Source organism: Chinchilla lanigera, unplaced genomic scaffold (assembly GCF_000276665.1).
Source record: "Chinchilla lanigera isolate Chin_1 unplaced genomic scaffold, ChiLan1.0 scaffold00021, whole genome shotgun sequence".
NCBI classification, from domain to species: Eukaryota; Metazoa; Chordata; class Mammalia; order Rodentia; family Chinchillidae; genus Chinchilla; species Chinchilla lanigera.
The window spans coordinates 24,663,964-24,681,873 of record NW_004955422.1 but is presented as its reverse complement, the minus strand read 5'-3'; the positions used below and the strand labels follow the sequence as shown (position 1 = coordinate 24,681,873).

The window sequence follows — 17,910 nt, the reverse complement described above, 5'->3', positions numbered from 1 at the left end:
TACCTTATTGCCAAGCAATAAGTTTCTTAAGTGGTCAAAGCTTTAAGGTGACTTGCTCAAGTCCTTCAGCTCCAACACTAACAATGCAAAGAAAATATTCATTAAATGCTTACTATGAGCGAGAGTATTATGCTAATATTTTACATTTCCATGACAAGATTCTCACCTTGGCTACTATAACAAATTATCGGAGATACCTAACATCTATTTAAAATGTAAACGTTAAGGTCCTTCTCAGATAGCAGAAGACACTGTAGTAAAATTAGTAAATTCTTAAATTTCATTGAATTTAAACATCATCAGAAAACTAAGTTTCATACAATTAAAGAACATTACTATCATGCATATCTTTCACTACATTTTCTAGTGAAACATCTTCCTTCACCAAGTGGACAAAAAGAATGGCAGAATTATGAGCAGGTATATGGATGCATCAGAATCAGGCAGATTTCCGGCTTCCATGTGAAACTATCTTTTAATGAACTATCTCTTGAGTTTAATAGTAGCCATTAAACTATAAGAATCTAAAGTACAAGAAAACTATAAAGGTAGTTTACTTTTTATATGACTTGTCAGCACAGAAACAGTACAAATCTATTTCTGGACAGTAGGACAAATAATATAACTCACATGACTGTTAGCTTGGGGCTGATTCCTATAACTTCTCATTATTTCTTGAAAAGTTCTTTCTTCTTTTGTTACCTAAGGAAAATAAAAACTACATTTATCAGTTGCTTTTAAAAGAAAAATGGCTCTGAACAAAAACTTCAATTATAGGCTGGCATTGAGAGCAGCCTTGCAGAAAGTCATTAACCCCAGGCCAATCCATGACTAAAAACCACTAACATTTGTGATTTTTACTACTTTTAAAGTTCAGGCTTTGTGGCCTGTGGGGGTCTCAGTGAATAGTTTCATTAATCAAAAAGCACTGAAATTACTACAGTATAACTCTACTGAAAATGTACTTCTTTATAAAAAGAAAGATATAAGAAAACTCAGAATTTCTGAATCCCCTGCAGTCTCTAGTTTTATTAGTTTTAAGTACTTATTTAAAATAAAATTAACCACATACTGAAGGACAGGAAATCTCTTGCGGTGATTCACAATAAAACCGAGTGGTTATTATACAATTAGGTTTTTAACATTTCAGGACAAACTACAGGGTTTCTAATGTTGCAGAAACTGTAGCAAACCGGATGGAAAATGCTTTGCACCAAGGTGCTGGAAGGCAATTTTAATTAATGCCCGTGGGCTGATGGGACCTGGGTCCAAATCATCAGCACTGGCTTCACGTAAAGCAGCAACTTATACACATTTCATGAGCAGGAAGTACAAAGTCAATAAAGGATTAGTTTATAATTGGTTACATATATTTTCATATGTTATCAGGCAGATGTGGCTGGGGCAGGTTTTAATTGGAGGGGGTCATTTATGAGGCAAGTCAGGGTCCCAGGCAAGCAAGCAAGATTTAATGTGACCTTGACAGAGCTAGTTTTCCCCAGGTGGATAGTCCTAGAAGTAGGCTAGCAAGACAGGATATCTGTGTAGGCCATTGTGCGGTTGGTCAGATAGGGCTGTCAATTTTATCTCTGAGCTGCAGGTGTGTAGTCAAGGCTGGTTGAGTCTTCTGGCCCAACTATAAAGCTGTAGTTTTAAGATTTTCTCACTACACTAGCCTTAGACAAAAGTCACAGTTGTGGCCCAAAGAAAGGAAATGCATTAGTGATCTAAAAAAGGAATCCCTTCTGTTTTGTCTGTTACAAAGTTCAATTAAATTACTCCTTTTTCGGCTTCCCTGTCCATTTGCACTAAACCTATTCTCTACAAAGATGACCTAGAAATAACAAAAACTCTGACAATTTTCTGGAAAACACAAATGATTACCTAATAATATTTATTAAGACTTATTTCATACAGAGATTTTTATTTTTTAAAATTAATTTTATTGGTACAACTTTTTTTTTTTGTCTGAGACAGGGTCTCGCTATGCAGTTCAGGCTGACCTTGAGCTCACTCTGTAGCCCAGGCTGGCTTCGAACTCACAACAATCCTTCCGGCCTCAGCCTCCCAAGTACTGCAAATTACAGGTGTGCACCACCACTCCCAGCGGCTACACCTTCAATATACATAATGATCACATTCACTATAGGGAATTTGTACCTGTACATAATATATTTTGATTCTAGCTAAGATAACTGTACTACTAATTTCTATTGGTTTATTGAAAGGAACTGTTAATACTTAATTGTTTGATTTCGCATACCCATATCTGGTAGTTTGAGCCACTACTTTCAAGATAACAATAGGTAATATAACAACCATTGTTAATTTCCTATCACCTTGTTTTGAAATTCTGTATCATTTGTACCGTTTTTTTTTCTCTTTAAAATAAAAAACAATCTTGATTCCTTTTTTCCCCATTCCTCTTCCCTCTCTTCAAACCTTCTTCCCCTCCTTATTTACAAAAGCTTTATTTCCATTTTTTTTCGTTTTATGTATAGAGATTTTGAAAGAGGAATCATGAAAGAGAGGTCACCTCTCATAAGGAGTCTGAAAACATGTCCTTTGCCTCAAAATGCTTAAAAATTAAATTTAAAACTGTATGGGCTGGGTGTGCTGGTACACGCCTGTAATCCCAGCACTTGGAAAGCCTCTATTACATAGTGAGACCCTGTCTCAAAAAAATAAAACAAAACACAAAGCAATAAAAAAAACTGTATGGATCTGTTAGGAATGCCAATTTGGCTAATACAGTAAGGCAAAAGTTGCAAATGGCTGGGCAAGGTGGCGCAAACCTATAATCCCTGCACTTGGGTAGCTGAGGCAGGAGGATCACTGCAAGTTCAAGTCCAGTCTGGGCTACAAAGTGAGTTCAAAGTCACCCTGAACTATATAGTGAGACTCTATCTCAAAAAGCCAGAAAACAAAATCAAAAACAAAAGTTGTAAGTGATTTTTTTTCAGGTGTATCAGAATTATTTATTTATTTATTTATTTCTCTTTTTGAGACAGGGTCTCACTATGCAGTTCAGGTCGGCCTTGAGCTCATTTTGTAACCCAGGCGGGTTTTAAACTTGCAAAGATCCTCCTGCTTCAGCCTCCTGAGTGCTGGGATTACAGGCATGTGCCACTATGCCCAGCTCAGAATTTTTTAAATAGGTAAAATATGCTATTTTATGATTTAAAACATGGTGTAGCAACTGAAAGTAAAATGAATCTCTGAGGCAGCACAATAAATCACTGGAAGATAATACAGGACAGAAGCTCTTATACCAGATAATGAGTGAACAGATTATAAGTTGTCATTTATTATTATTAATCATTTATTATTTTAACTTGGTCATGTTACTCAGTTCTGGGGCTCAGTTATTCACCTAAAATGAAAAGGTCATTTTACTTTAAATTACTGCTATGATTTGCACCTAGATGTCCCCCAAAAACCTCATGAAGTCAAAGGGCTTTTTCAGAAGAGATTGAATCTAAAGTGTGTGATGCTGGGATTAAGGGCATGTAATTAGTAAATCAGTCCACTGATTGGTTTGGCATAGTTCTGGCTAGGATTAAGAGTGTGAATGCTATACCTGCCCTAGGATGGATAGCCTGCATATGATATAAGGGACAGCAAGAGTCTTGACTTCCTCTCCTGTTGCTTTTGCTGTCTTCCACCGCCATAAATGGTTGCCCTTCTGCCAAACCACCCTGTCTTGGAGCCAGCAGATTATGGATTAAAACTTATACAAATTATGAGCTAAATAAACCTTTCTTCCCTAACTCTGGGTGTCAGGTATTTTGTCTCAGTAATGACAAAACTAAGACAATTACCATATTAGATGTCATGGGGGTAGGGATAGAAATGTTACTGTTCACATTTACTAACTCCTTTATAACCAATATACTTTTTTTAAAGAGAAAACAATAAAATTTCTAAACAAGACAATAGGAGGGTAACAATGGATAATATATTGTGTATTGTTATCTTTAGTTACTCAGAGAACAAGACATTGGCTTTTAATTGTCCACACAGTATTAGCACAAATCTTTCTTTTCAATGAACTAAGATAAATTAGTAGTATATCTTTTATATATATATATTTTATTATATTATTATTATCTTTGCTTTTCCTTTCCTTCTTTTCTCCACTCTGCCATCCTAGTTTCTCTTTCTTTTTGAAGTTTCTTCCCATTTTACAATATCTATTGTACATTTTGGATCTTATTTACTCTTTCAGCTTCTCACACTAGGGAGACAATGCAATGTTTATACATGTACATCAGGTTTGTTTCACTTATGAGTATGGTCTTGAATTGCATCCATTTACCTATAGAAGTCTCCAGTTTATCCTTTATGGCTGAGTAGTGCTCTGTTATATAAAGACCATTATCTTTTTTATCCATTCCTTGGTTGATGGGCATTTGGGCTGTTTCCAAGACCCAGCTATTACAAATTGTGCTACTATAAACATGGGTGCACATATATTCCTGTGGTCCGGTGTTTTTAATTCTTCTGTAGATACCCAGAAGGGGAACAACTGGGTCAAATGGGACCTCCAATCCTAGCTTTTTGAGGGATCTCCATACTGACTGCCATGGTGGTTGTACCAGTCTATACTTCTACCAATGGTGCAAAAGTGTTCCTTTCCTCCTACAGCCCTGCTAGCGTCTGTTATTGGTTGATATCTTTTTTTTAAAATTTATTTTAAAAATAAAAGGAAAACACATTAACAAACAGACATCCATTTACAAAGTAGAAAAAGAACAATACAAACAATACAGAGTTACAGACGACGTGGTATGAAATTAAGAATGCTTGCTGTATTATGTGTTGATATCTTCAAAGTGGTTTCTCAGGAAAACAAATAGAGACATGCAATACTGATCAACCAAGTAATCATTAACGATATCTTGATGATAGCCATTATTCTTTCCAGAGTGAGATGGAATCCGTGTTGTTTTGTTTTTTAGTTTTTTGAGACAGGGTTTCACTATGGAGTTCAGGCTGGCCTTGAACTCACAGTCATCCTCCTGCCTCAGCCTCTTGAGTGCTGGGATTACAGGTGTGTGCCACCATGCCCAGCTTCTGTGTTATTTTAATTTGTATCTCTCAAAAGACCAGTGACGGTGAACATTTTTTCATATATTTATTTGCTGTTTGTATTTCTTCATCTCAGATTCTCATTTTTGGATTGGGCCTTTAAATTTGGGAAGGTCTGATTTTTTTGAGTTCTTTGTATGTTCTTAACAGTAATCCTCTGTCTGAGGAAAAATTGGCAAGCATTTTTCCTGTATTATGGGTCGTCTCTTCACTCTGTTGGTGGTTTCTTTTCTTTTTTTTTTTTTCTTCCAGTACCGGGAGTCGAACTCACGACTTTGTACTTGCCAGGCAGGCGCTGTGCCACTGAGCTAAACCCCTAGCCCCTGTTGGTGGTTTCTCTTACTGTGCAAAATCTTTTTAATAAAATGAGATCCCAGCTGTGGATTCTTTGTGATAGTTCCTATGCGATCGTGATTTTATTCATAAAGTCTTTGCCTACACCAATGTCTTAAAGAGTTTTACCTATTCTATCTTCCAGCAAATTTAATGTTTGTTTTAATATTTAGCTCTTTAAGCCATTTTGAATTTAGTTTAGTGCATGGTGAAACATAATGGGTCCAGTTTTTAATCTTTGGCATGGGCAGAGCACATTTCCAGCACCACTTATTAAAGAGGCTTTCTTCCAGGGGCTGTGTTTGGCACCTTTGTCAAAGACAAGGTGGCCGAGTATGTCTAGAGTTGTTCCTACATCTTCTAATCTGTTCCACTGATCTTCGGGTTGTTTTTTTTTTTTGCCAGTACTATGCTATTTTTTTATCACAGTAGCTTTACAGTATAATTTCAAGTCAGGGATTGTGACTCTCCTCTGCCTTGCCTTTGTTGCTCAGAATTTCCTTTGCTATTCTAGGTGTCTTCTGGTTCCAAATGAATTTTAGGATTGTTTAATCTAATTCTGTGAGATATGCTATTGGAATTTTGAGTGGAATTGCATTAAACCTGTGTAACAGTTTTGGAAGTAGGGCCGTTTTCACTACACTGGTTCTTCCTACCCAAGAGCAAGAGATATTTTTCCATTTTCTGATATCCACTTCAATCTTTTTCAGAATACTGGTGTTTTCAAGGTAGAGAGAGGTCTTTTACATCCTTTATTAGATTGATTCCTAGGTATTTCATTTTTTGGATGCTATTGTGAAAGGTGTTGTTTCCCTAATTTCTCTCTTTGTGAGATTGTTATTTGTGTACAGGAAGAACTATTGATTTTTGAGTGTTGACTCTGCATCCAGCTATGCTACTAAATTTGCTTATTAAATCTAGCAATTTGGGGGCTGGGAATTTAGCTCAGCGGCAAAAGCGCCTGCCTGGCATGCGCAAGGTCGTGAATTCGGTTCCCGGTACCAGAGAAAAACCAAAAAAAAAAAAAAAAAAAAAATCTAGCAATTTGGATTCACTTAAGCATTCTGGAGTTTCTGGGGTCTTCTATGTAGAATATCATGTCATCTGCAAATAATGATAATTTCACTTCTTCCTTTCATTATTCCTTTGATTTCTTTCTCTTGTCTAACAGCTCTAGCTAGAGTTTCCAGGACTATGTTGAATAGAGTGGAGACAGTGGACATCCTTGTCTTGTTTCTGATTTTAGCGAGAAATCTTCCTTTGCTTGTCCATTTAGTATGATGTTGGCTGTTGGTTTGTCATTGACGGCTTTTATGAGATTGAGATAAAGACCACTGACTCAAATTTTCTGTAGTTTTTATCATGAATGGATGGTGGACTTTGTCAAAAGCTTTTTCTGCATCTATTGCGATGATCATATGATTTTTGTCCTTGACTCTGTTAATATGATGTATTATATTTATTGATTTATGTATGCTGAACCATTTCTGCATCCCTGGGATGAATCCCACTTGGTCATAGTATATAACCTTCTTTATGATTTGCTGCATTTTGTTTGCCAGTATCTTATTGAGAATTTTTGTATCTGTGTTCATTAGGGAGACTGTTCTGTAATTCTTAGTTGGGTCCTTCTCTGGTTTTGGAATTAGGGTAATGCTTGCTTCCAGGAATGAATTTGGGAGTATTGCTTCCCTTTCAATTTCATTAAAGAGTGTGAGAAGTAGTGGTGTTAGGTCTTCTCTAAATTCCTTGTAGAATTCTGTACTGAATACACCAGGTCCTGGATTTTCTTTGTTGGTAGGTTTTTAGTTACATCTTTGATTTTATGTAGGATTTTTTATATCTTCTTGATTCAGCTTTGGTAGAACCTAGGAATCTGTCCATTTCTTCTGCACTTTCCATCTTATTAGAATACAAGTTTTCAGAGTAAGTATAAATGATCTTCTGGGTTTCTGCAGGGTCCATGTGATTTCACCCTTTTCATTCCTAACTGCATGGATTTGAGTCTTTTTTTTCCTGTTTTTTTGATAAGGTTGGATAAGAGTTTGTTGATTTTATTTAATCTTGCAAAAAACCAACTCTTTTGAGTCATTGATTCTTTGTATTTTTTTTTAGTCTCAAATGATTAATTTCTGCTCTGATCTTTATAATTTCCTCCCTTGTAAGAGCTTTTGGCTTAGCCTGCTCTTTTTTTTCTACAAATTTGAGGTGCTAAATTATTTGTGCTTGCTCTATGTTCCTGATATGGAGGTATTCACTGCTATAAATTACCTTCTTGGGACTGCTTTCATTGCGTCCTATAAATACGCAGAATAATCTGCAATCTGATTACCATTTAATTGTACAAATTGTCTAATTCCTTCTTTAATTTCATCTGTGACCCACTGGTTGTTTTGGAGGGTGCTATTTAATTTCTATATATTTATGAAGTTCTTGTAGTTTCTTTTGCCATTAATTTCCAATTTCTTTGCATTATGGTCTGATAATATGTGTAGGATAATTTCAATTCCTTTGGATTCACTTAAGCATATTCTATGAGGTCGTATGTGGTCTATTTTGAGAATGTACTGCATGTAGCTGAGGAGAATGTGTATTCTGATGTTGTGGGGTGGAATACTTTTTGTAGATATCTAACAAATCCATTTGTTCGAAAGTTTGGTTCAGTTCTACTATTTCATTGTTGATTTGTCTAGTTGATCTGTCTTTGTGACAGTGGGGACTTGAGATCCTCCAATACAATTTTTGTTGTTGTTCTTTTTCAGACAGGGTCTCGCTATGCAGTTCAGGCTGGCCTTGAGCTCACTTTGTAGCCCATGCTGGTCTTAAACTAGCAGCAATCCTCCCCTCAGCCTCCTGAGTGCTGGGATTACAGGTGTGCACCACCATGCGCAGCACCCCCAATCCTACTGTATGCGTGCTTATTTGATTTTTCATGCCCATTAATATTTGTTTTATATAGTTGGGTGTGCTGGTATTTGTTGCATATATATTTATGATTGTTATCTGTTCCTCATGGATTGTTCTTTTTACGAGGGTGTAGTGATCTTCTTTGTCTCTCTTAATCAGTCTTGGCTTGAAATTCACTTTGTCTGCAAAGAGAATAGCTACCTTTGCTTTTTTCTGGGTTCCTGTCACATGGAGTATTGTTTTCCATCCTTTGCCTTTCAGTCTATAAATTTCTTTTTGAATTTTATGTTTCTTGTATGTAGCATATTGTTGGATCTTGCTTCTTGATCCATTCTGTCACTCTGTTTCTTTTGGTTGGTGAAATGAGACCATTAACATTGATGGTTATAATTGATATGTATTGACTCTTCCTTGTCACTTTATTTTCCTGTTGTTGGCTTTTTTTTTTTTTGTACTGGGAATTGAACTCAGGACCTTATCCTTCCCAGGCAGACACTTGTGCCACTGACCTATATCCCTGGCCTCCCCTTTCTTTCCCTATTTAATTGTTTGCCTTGCCTGGTGTTCATGGAGCTATAGCCCAGTTATCTTTCTAGAATATCTTTCAAGGAGTGCTCGTTTGCTGGTCATAAATTTCTTCAGATGTTCTTTGTCATGCAAGTATCTTATTTCTCCATCAGTGTTCTTTCTGTCCTTCTTTCCTTCCTTTCTCTTTTTTTTGGGGGTACTGGTAATTGAACTCAAGGCCTCAGGGCTGGGGATATAGCTCAGTCGTATAAGCATCTGCCTGGCAAGCATAAGGTCCTGAGTTTCATTCCTGGTACAAAACAAAACAAAACAAATCAGGGCCTCATGCTTGGCAGGCAGGCTCTGAGCTGCTTAAGCATATCCTTAGCCCTCTCCATCAGTTTTGAAAGATAGTTTTGTGGGGTACATCAATCTGGGCTGGAAGTTGTTTCTTTTGGAATGTGAAATGCTTCACTCCAAACTCTCCTTGATTTGAGGGTTTGTGCTGAGAAATCAGCTGTGATTCTGATGGGCTTTCTTTTATAGGTGATTTGTTATTAACACCTTTTAAGATTCTATTTTTGTGTTGAATTTCTGGAATCTTGACTATGATATGCCTGGCTGTGCATTATTATTTTTTTTGTGATCATGGCTAATTGGAGTACTGTATGCCTCACTTTTCTGTATGTCAAATTATTTTTCCCTACCAGGGAAGTTCTCTGCCGTGTCAGTGAACAATTTTTTTTTTTTTATATCATTTGTGCTATCTCCTGCTTTTTCACTGACTCCAATCAATCTGTAGTTATTCTTCTTTGCCTCATCTAGCAGCTGCTGTATTGATTTCTCATGGTCCCTTGCTATTTTTGAGAGATCTTTCTGTTCATGATTGCTAACTGAAAGCCTAGCTTCTATATCTGAGATCCTGCCCTCACATTGGCTTAATCTGCTGTAGATACTTTCAATGGAAATTTTATTCTCCTGGATATCTGCTTGAATCTGTCTTATAGATTCCATTTTTTTTCTATGCTGAGCATTCATGGCTTCCATAATTTTTTTAAGCTCCTCTATATTTTTGCCTGTATCTGCTCTAGTCATTGAGCATGGTTTTCATTGTGGACACCATCTCTGTAGCTATCTGAGAAATTATTTCTGATTTGATATTTTTCTAGAGCCTCACTCAATTGCTTTGTTTTACCACTTCAGAGAGGCCAAGTGGGTCACTTTTGGACTGTCCCAACTCATTGCCCCAGGTTTGTCTTTGGTGAACTGGATGTCTGGGGATGGATCTTGTTTAAGTGTCTTGTCATTTTATATCTTTTTTTCAGTTTAATTCCTGGGGTGATGCTTGTAAACTGCCTATGGTGTGCTGCTTTATTACTAGTATTTAGAAACCTTAGAAAATGAACACTTTTCTGAGGTATATTCCAGGTGTAGCTGGTTTTTGGGTTTTGAGTCTGTTACAAGGTCCTACCTCTTCAATTTGTTGGGAATGAGAAGTTGCTGCCTGTTTGGCCCAGCCCTTGGTCCTTTGGCTTTATGCCACGTGACCCTTGCTCAATCTCAGTCTTAGAATACAAGGATGAACAGCTGTTTAGAACAATTATGTCATTTTTAGCTATAGTGGTACCATCAGCAATGACAATAACATCAAAGAGAGCTGAGAAAATGACAAACTGAGCTAACCATTAATTTGCTACCTTTAACCATATGAACTAGATTTACGGTTATATAACAAAACCTAGCTGGATGTGGCAGTGCACACCTGTAATCTCAGCACTCAGGAGGCTGAGGCAGGAGGATTGTTGTGAGGCTGAGACCAGCCTGGGCTACAAAGTGAGCTCAAGGCCAGCCTGAACTGCATAGAGAGACTCTGTCTCAAAGAACAAAAACAAAAACAAAAAAAACAACAAAAAACCCAAAACCTACAGCAAACCAGAAAGTTATATGCAGTGTTACTTTTTTTGTGTGGTTTTTTTTTTTTTTTGAGACAGAGTTTCACGATACAGTTAGGCTGGGCTTGAACTCACTTTCTAGCCTAGGCTGGCCTCAAACTTGTTGTGATCCTCCTGCCTCAGCCTCCTGAGTTGTAGGGATTACAGGGATGTGTCACCACGCCCAGAAACCAATACATTCTTAAGAAGTGGGAAAGCTGATTATGAAACTAATGAAGACTGCAGGGAACATAGTAGTTTGAAATTACTACTAAATAGTGGTGGATACTATTGGCTTGTAGCATTAAAGGAAAACTAAGGATCAAGTTCAACCAATTTTGACTTGCTGCTTCAAGTAAGATAACTAAAGTAAAGATTTCTCACAACCTTTACATTACCTTTGCCATGATGTAAAAGGCACAAAGGAGGAGCTGATCCAAATGCCTGTTTTTCATTAAATCAGGGCAGTGAACTAAAGTGAATTCAAAACATGTCCATATCTTCCTTCGTAACTCATTTGAAACATCCAGTTTTAAACATAAATCACGTAAGCGTACACTTGCCAAATGATAGACCTAAGATATAAAATAACACATTGATGAGAAAACATTAAGCAAATAATCTCTCAAATTTATGTCTTACCATGAACATGGACTTTCAGATGTGGATTAAAAAATACCTAGGTTGTTAATATATTAAATAACTTAAAATTTCTGTTCTATAGCACTAGTTTACTGCTACAGCAAAAGAATATAGATTAAAGAAAATGCTCATTAGAAAACCAATTTAAAAGCATTTTAAGTGTGGTGCACAGTTTTAATTCAGCACTTGAAGATGCTGAGGCAAAAAAGATTGCAAGTTTAAGCCCAGGCTGGACAACTTAGCAAAACCTTGCCTTCAAATAAAAAAGAGCCTGGGATGTAGCTCAGTGTCAAAGGCCTGTGTTCAATTCTCACTGTACAAAGTTAAAAAAATGAAAAGATGTTACCCTATTCTGTAATTATGTAAAGTATACAACACTAAAAATTCAAGATTTACTTGTGTCATGATCATTATAGTTTTTAGTTTTTTGGTTTTTTTCCAGTGCCGGGAATCAAACTCACGACCTTGCGCTTGCCAGGCAGGCGCTGTGCCGTTGAGCTAAATCCCCAGCCCCTCGTGATCATTATAAATGCATCATTTTTCAAGTATTTACAAATCCCTGTCCTGTTTGTTTTAGGTTCAGGTAAAATTGCTAGGAAGTCTAATAAGACAGTTAGTAAAGAACTAAAATTTATCACTCCAAAAGTGAGTTAGATAGCAAAATCATTTTAAAAATTTCTCCTATATGTTACACTGCTTTTATGAGCACACAACAGGAATATTTAAAGTCAGATAGATATGAGGGTTTTTTCCTTGTTCTTAAGAACATTGGAGTAAATTAAGTTTAATGCCTTGAGACTATATACACAGTCTTTATATGAGTTGAAACTAATGCAAATAACCTAAAATCCTGCAGGAGTTACTGTTTCATTGTTTCAAGAATTGGTAAGAGGCCGGGTGTGGTGGCACACACTTGTAATCCCAGCACTCAGGATGCTGAGGCAGGAGGATTGCCATGAGTTTGAGGCCAGCCTCGACTATACAGTGAGTTCAAGGACAGCCTGAATTATATCGTGAGACCCTGCCTCAAAAAACAAAACAAAAGAATTGGTAATGGCTATGGGTATGTAGCTCAGTAGTAAAGCACTTGTCTAGCATGTATGAGGCCTTAAATTTGATCCCCAGCACCATAAAAAATAAGTGATGTGATATTACTCAGCTGTACTATTTTATTCTAAGTAAATCTTTAATGTTCAGGGAGTGGGGAAGAAAAAGAGTAAGTATCCTTAAGGAAAATATTTTGTTTTTGTTTTTTGAGATGGGATCTCACGATGTAGTCTCGACTGGCCTCAAACTCACTATGTAGCCCAGGCTGGCCTTGAATTCATGGCAATTTTTCTACCTTAGCCTCCCAAGGGCTGGGATTACAGGTATGTACCACCATACCTGGCTAGAAAATTATTTTTGCAGGAAAATAAATCTACAAATTGAGCTTAAAAACTGAGCTATTCAATTAGGCTAGTATGATATAAAGAAAGACAAGCAGTTGACTCCAAAGCCACCTGTAACCATTATTATTATTTTGTCGTGGCATTAGGGACTGAGTTAAATTCCTTGCCCTTTTTTTTTTTTTAAATTTTGGAACAGGGTCTTGTTAAGTTACTAAATTGCTCAGGCTGGACTCAAACTTGTGATCCTCCTGCCTCATCCTCCCAGAATGCTGGCATTACAATCATGCACCACCATGTCCAGCTCCATGATTACAGAACAAAAGATGCTAGAACTTTACCTTCATGAGAGAAGCTAACAGATATAATCGTAGCTAGGATTAAAAATAATACATGATTTTTTTTTTTTTTTTTGGTTTTTCTCCGGTATCAGGAACCGAACTCACGACCTTGCGCTTGCCAGGCAGGCGCTTTTGCCGCTGAGCTAAATCCCCAGCCCCATAATACATGATTTTAGACAATACAAAATTAACATATTTGGTTAAGTATCTTTTACAGGGCTGATCTAATGCCTTTGAGATCTATATACGCTGAACACCTTTTCATTCTAACAAAAAATTCAAAATTCTATCCATGCTAGAACATCAGCAGCACACTGAGTTTAGCAAGCATAAGAATTACAATTTACTGAAGGAAGGGTTATTTTGAATTTATTATAGATTCAGACATTTAAAACTTCCCATTTTTTTTCTTTTTTTATTTTGCTGCTAGAGATTAAGTCCAGGCCCTCATTCATGCTAATTATGTGCTTTACTGCTGAGCACCCTTAGCCTTTCAATTCCCCTTTAAGAGAAAATATTTCCTACCTCTTAACCTATATAGAGTAGTCTATCACTAAATGAAACGGGTAAGTCAATTCTGAACTAAAATTCTAAACTAAGAATTCACACACCTTATTTTTGTCAGTCTTAATTAGACTCATTACCCAAGGTAGTCAGTCATTTACCATTTTTAAAATTATATATGGGAAATCATGGGGAAAATGCTCTACTCGTCTTTACTAAACATTCCTTAGACAGCTACAAGTGGTGGGTATGGGTAGAGACACGGGAAGGAAGGCTGTGGGAGATGGAGAAAAAGGCTATGTGCCTCCCAAACCATCCTACCTGGCAACTAAAGCAGCCCTACTTTCTTGTTTTACTTATATTCTTGGGAAATATTTCATTCAAAGAAGAAATTTCCTTATAAAATAAAATTCTCTGGAGAATCAGCTGCTCCCAAACTCACAAATATGATGAAAATAAATTAATTACAGTTGAAAGCAACAGAAGACAATGATTGTTCTAGAAACTGTGTTTATCTTCTAGTGCATAGTCTCTTCTTTTTTCTACAATGGCAAAATCTTAGACATTCAGTTCTAAATTTTTGTAAAAAAGGTTACATTTGCCCCTTAAAAATTCTTGAGGTAGTTACATGATTTTTTTTTTTTGGTTTTTCTCCGGTACCGGGAACCGAACTCACGACCTTGCGCTTGCCAGGCAGGCGCTTTTGCCGCTGAGCTAAATCCCCAGCCCCTAGTTACATGATTAAGTGTGGGAAATAAGCAACATTGTTTTATATAACTTCTGGGGAAGATTGTAAAGGTGCTGTTTATTTCCCACTGTTTTCTCTTACTTTCTAACACTGCCTTATAAATCTGCCCATGCTTTTTTCACTGACATGTCCTGAAATGCTTGTCAAGTTCCTTGTCCATTCGAAGTTGACTATACGGAAGCTTTAGAGCATATATGGTTTTTTTTAGACAGGATCTCACTATATAGTTCAGGCTGGCCTTGAATATACTGTGTAGCCTGGGCTGGCCTTAAACTCTTGGTGATCCTGCTGCTTCAGCCTCCCAAGTGCTGGGATTATAGGATGTGCCACCACGCCTGGTCCCACAGTACTTTCTTGGACCCTGTCTTAAGATAACAGGAGAAAGTAAAGTTTTTGTGTTAAGTCTTTTAGCCCTTTTTCACTAATAATTTATGTATTATATTAAGAATTAGTCATATCTTAATTTAAAGGGAAACTACTGGACTATAATATCTGTGTAGCCCTTGCACAGAACTTCACTAATTTTTATTTATTTATTTTTTTTGTCTTTTTGAGACAGGGTCTCACTATGCAGTTCAGGTTGGCCTTGAGCTCACTTCATAGCCCTGGCTGGTCTTGAACTTGCAACCACCTTCCTACCTCAGCCTCCGAGTGCTGGGATTACATGTGTGTGCCACCACAGCCAGCCCTCACTAATTTTTAAAATGATTGTTTTAGTAGTTTAACTTCATCCATGAAATACAGGACATACTTGTCCCACACTGAACTCCATTCTAGATCAACATAATACAATGGACTTACAGTAAATTCCAGAGCATTCCTAACTGCTTATTTGCAAGTTGGCAGGAAACATAAATTAGATCTAAAAATGGAATCTTACCAAACGAGCTCAGATCCAAACATAACTCACCAAGATCATAATGTTCTATTCAGAGGTGACACAGATTCACTAACAGGCTATAAGTGCATTATCTGATAACTGAAGCCAGATAAAGACAGTGCAAGAAAAGAAAAAACCTATAGACTAATATCTCTTGTGACTATGGGTACAGAAATTCTCAAATACTAGCAAATCAAATTCAAGAATATGGCAAGAGGTTTACACATCATGACCAAATGGGACTTATTTCTGGAAGATAGGAATAAATTGACTTAGGAAAAATCAATCTGTGTAACATTAAAAGAATGAAGGAAAAAAATACTCATTTCAAGCGATATAGAAGAAACATTTTACAAAATTAAAATACCTTTTTATTTTTATTTTTCTTTCTTTCTTTTTTTTTTCCGGTACTGGTAATCAAACTCACAACTTCACACTTGCCAGGCAGGCGCTGTGCTGCTGAGCTAAATCCCCAGCCCTAAAATACCTTTTTAAAGACTAAAAACGTTCAATATGCTATTAATAGAAGGAAACTACCTTGACATAATAATGGGCATACATGAAATATCCACAGCTAACATCATATTCAAAACGATAGACTAAAAGCAATTCCATTAAGATGCGGAGCAATATAAGCATAGTTGCTTTCACCACTTACACTTAACATAGTACTAGAAGTCCTAGCCAGAGCAATTAAGCAAGAAAAAATTGGAGGGGAAAAAGTAAAAATGTCTGTTCCAAGATGACAAGATGTTCTGTGTAGAAAATCTAAAAACTCTAGAATATATAAAACTGGCATAGCTAATAAAGAACTCCTACAACTCAACTCCAAAAACCAAATTTAATAATGAGCAAAGTACTTGAACAGACATTTCTGCAAAGATATGCAGATGACCAACAAGCTCATGAAAAGATGCTTAATATCAGTACTCATTGGGGAAATGAAAATCCAAACTTCAGGCAGAAGAACTAAAAGCGGGGACTTGAAAAGCATCAATATTCATAACAGCATTATTTAGAATAGTCAAAAGATAGAAACAAGCCAAATATCCACCAACAAATGAGCGGATAAACAAAATGTGGAATATACACACATTGAAGTATTGCACATCCCTAAAAAGGAAAGAAATTCTAAAAATGCTAGCACATGGGTTAACCTAGGAAACACTATGCTTACAAATAAACCAGCCACTAAAAGGATGAAACATTGTATGATTTCACTTACATATGTACCTCTCCCTTTTGTAGTGCTGGGGATCAAACCTGGGCTTTGGGCATGCTAGGCAAATGTCTATACTTTGCCATATCCCCAGTTCTCATATGAGGGACACAGTCTAGTCAAATTCATAGAGAAAAAAATAGAATGTTGGTTGCCAGCGGTTAGGAGAAGGAAGAAATGGAGGATTACTATTCACTAAGTACAGCATTTCAGAGTGGGAAGATTAAAAAGTTCTACAGATGGCTGGTGGTAATAGCTGTACAAAAATGTGGATATATTTAACTCTGAATTGTATACTTAAAAATGGTAAAAACAATCCAGGCATAGTGGCACATGCCTGTAATCCCAATTACTCACAAGATAAAGGCAGGAGGATCAGAAGTTCGAGTCTAGCCTGGATAATTTAGTGAGGTCTTGTCTCAAAATTCAAAAATTAAAAAGGGATGGGGGTGTAGCTCAGCATCAGAGTGTTTTCCTAGTATGTATGAGGCCCTAGGTTCAATCTCCAGAAACAGAAAACAAACAAACAAAAATGGTTAAGATGGCAAATTTTATGTTATGCATTTTATGCATATACATACAATAAAATAAAATAAAATAAAAATTAAGGGAGAAAGAAAAAGGCCAAAGCTGCTCTCTGTTCATCTTTCTTGCATCAATTACATGAGCTCTTTTCAGATATTAAAGAAATACATACCTTTCTGTAAAATAGTGCTAAGGACCCAGTTCTCTTTGGTTTTATTCCAGGCAGATGAATCTCTTGTGCTTTAGTCAAATAGGTTTGTTTTGGAGAAGCACCAATTAATGACTGTGCAGTGAGTGATATGGGACTCTCAATTTTGGACTCCTGAGTTGTATTCACGGAAATAGGAATCAGTGTGATCTCCCCAGCATCATTTGCAACTCCTAAATGTACAAGCAAGAGTTCTTTGTTACAGAAAGAAGTCGCATGTGTTCCAGGGAAGCTGTCAATTACATATAGTTTGTCAACTACATATATCTGTCACTGTGCATGTAAGCACAGGAATATGTCAGGAAAGGAGAGGAAGGCTATAAACAATAACTCTTAAGTTAGGGTTGAAATCTTGTTTTCTCTTTCTCCTCTAAAACAAGACTATTCTATTTTGTTTTGATAGTTTTATAATGAATTTGATTTAAAAAAGAAAATTTTGCTCTCTTTTTTTTTTTTCCTCCGGTACCAGGAATCAAACTCACGACCTTGAGCTTGCCAGGCAGGCGCTGTGCTGCTAAGCTAAATCCCCAGCCCCGAAAATTTTGTTCTCTATTTAGTGGGAGCCTGTGATGTTTTTAGACTTTAATTTTTTTTTTATTTTAAAGACAATTAAAAAAAGAAAAATATCAAAATGCCAGCAACATAAAACAAAACAAAACAGCAAGAAAAGTAAGAATGATACAGGG

The 17,910-nt window shown here is 36.6% G+C and overlaps 1 protein-coding gene across 2 annotated transcripts in view; it reads right to left on the bottom strand.

Annotated features, from left to right (window-relative positions):
• Rbl1 (retinoblastoma-like 1) overlaps positions 1-17,910 on the bottom strand; it is a 75,136-nt gene that overhangs the window by 13,330 nt on the left and 43,896 nt on the right. For both annotated transcript variants that reach the window (XM_005384716.2, XM_005384718.2), the window contains exons 16-18: positions 17,189-17,397; positions 11,168-11,344; positions 631-702 (exon numbers count right to left, since the gene is read on the bottom strand). In XM_005384716.2, coding sequence (XP_005384773.1) covers positions 631-702; positions 11,168-11,344; positions 17,189-17,397 — 458 coding nt within the window. The remainder of the gene's footprint in view (positions 1-630; positions 703-11,167; positions 11,345-17,188; positions 17,398-17,910) is intronic.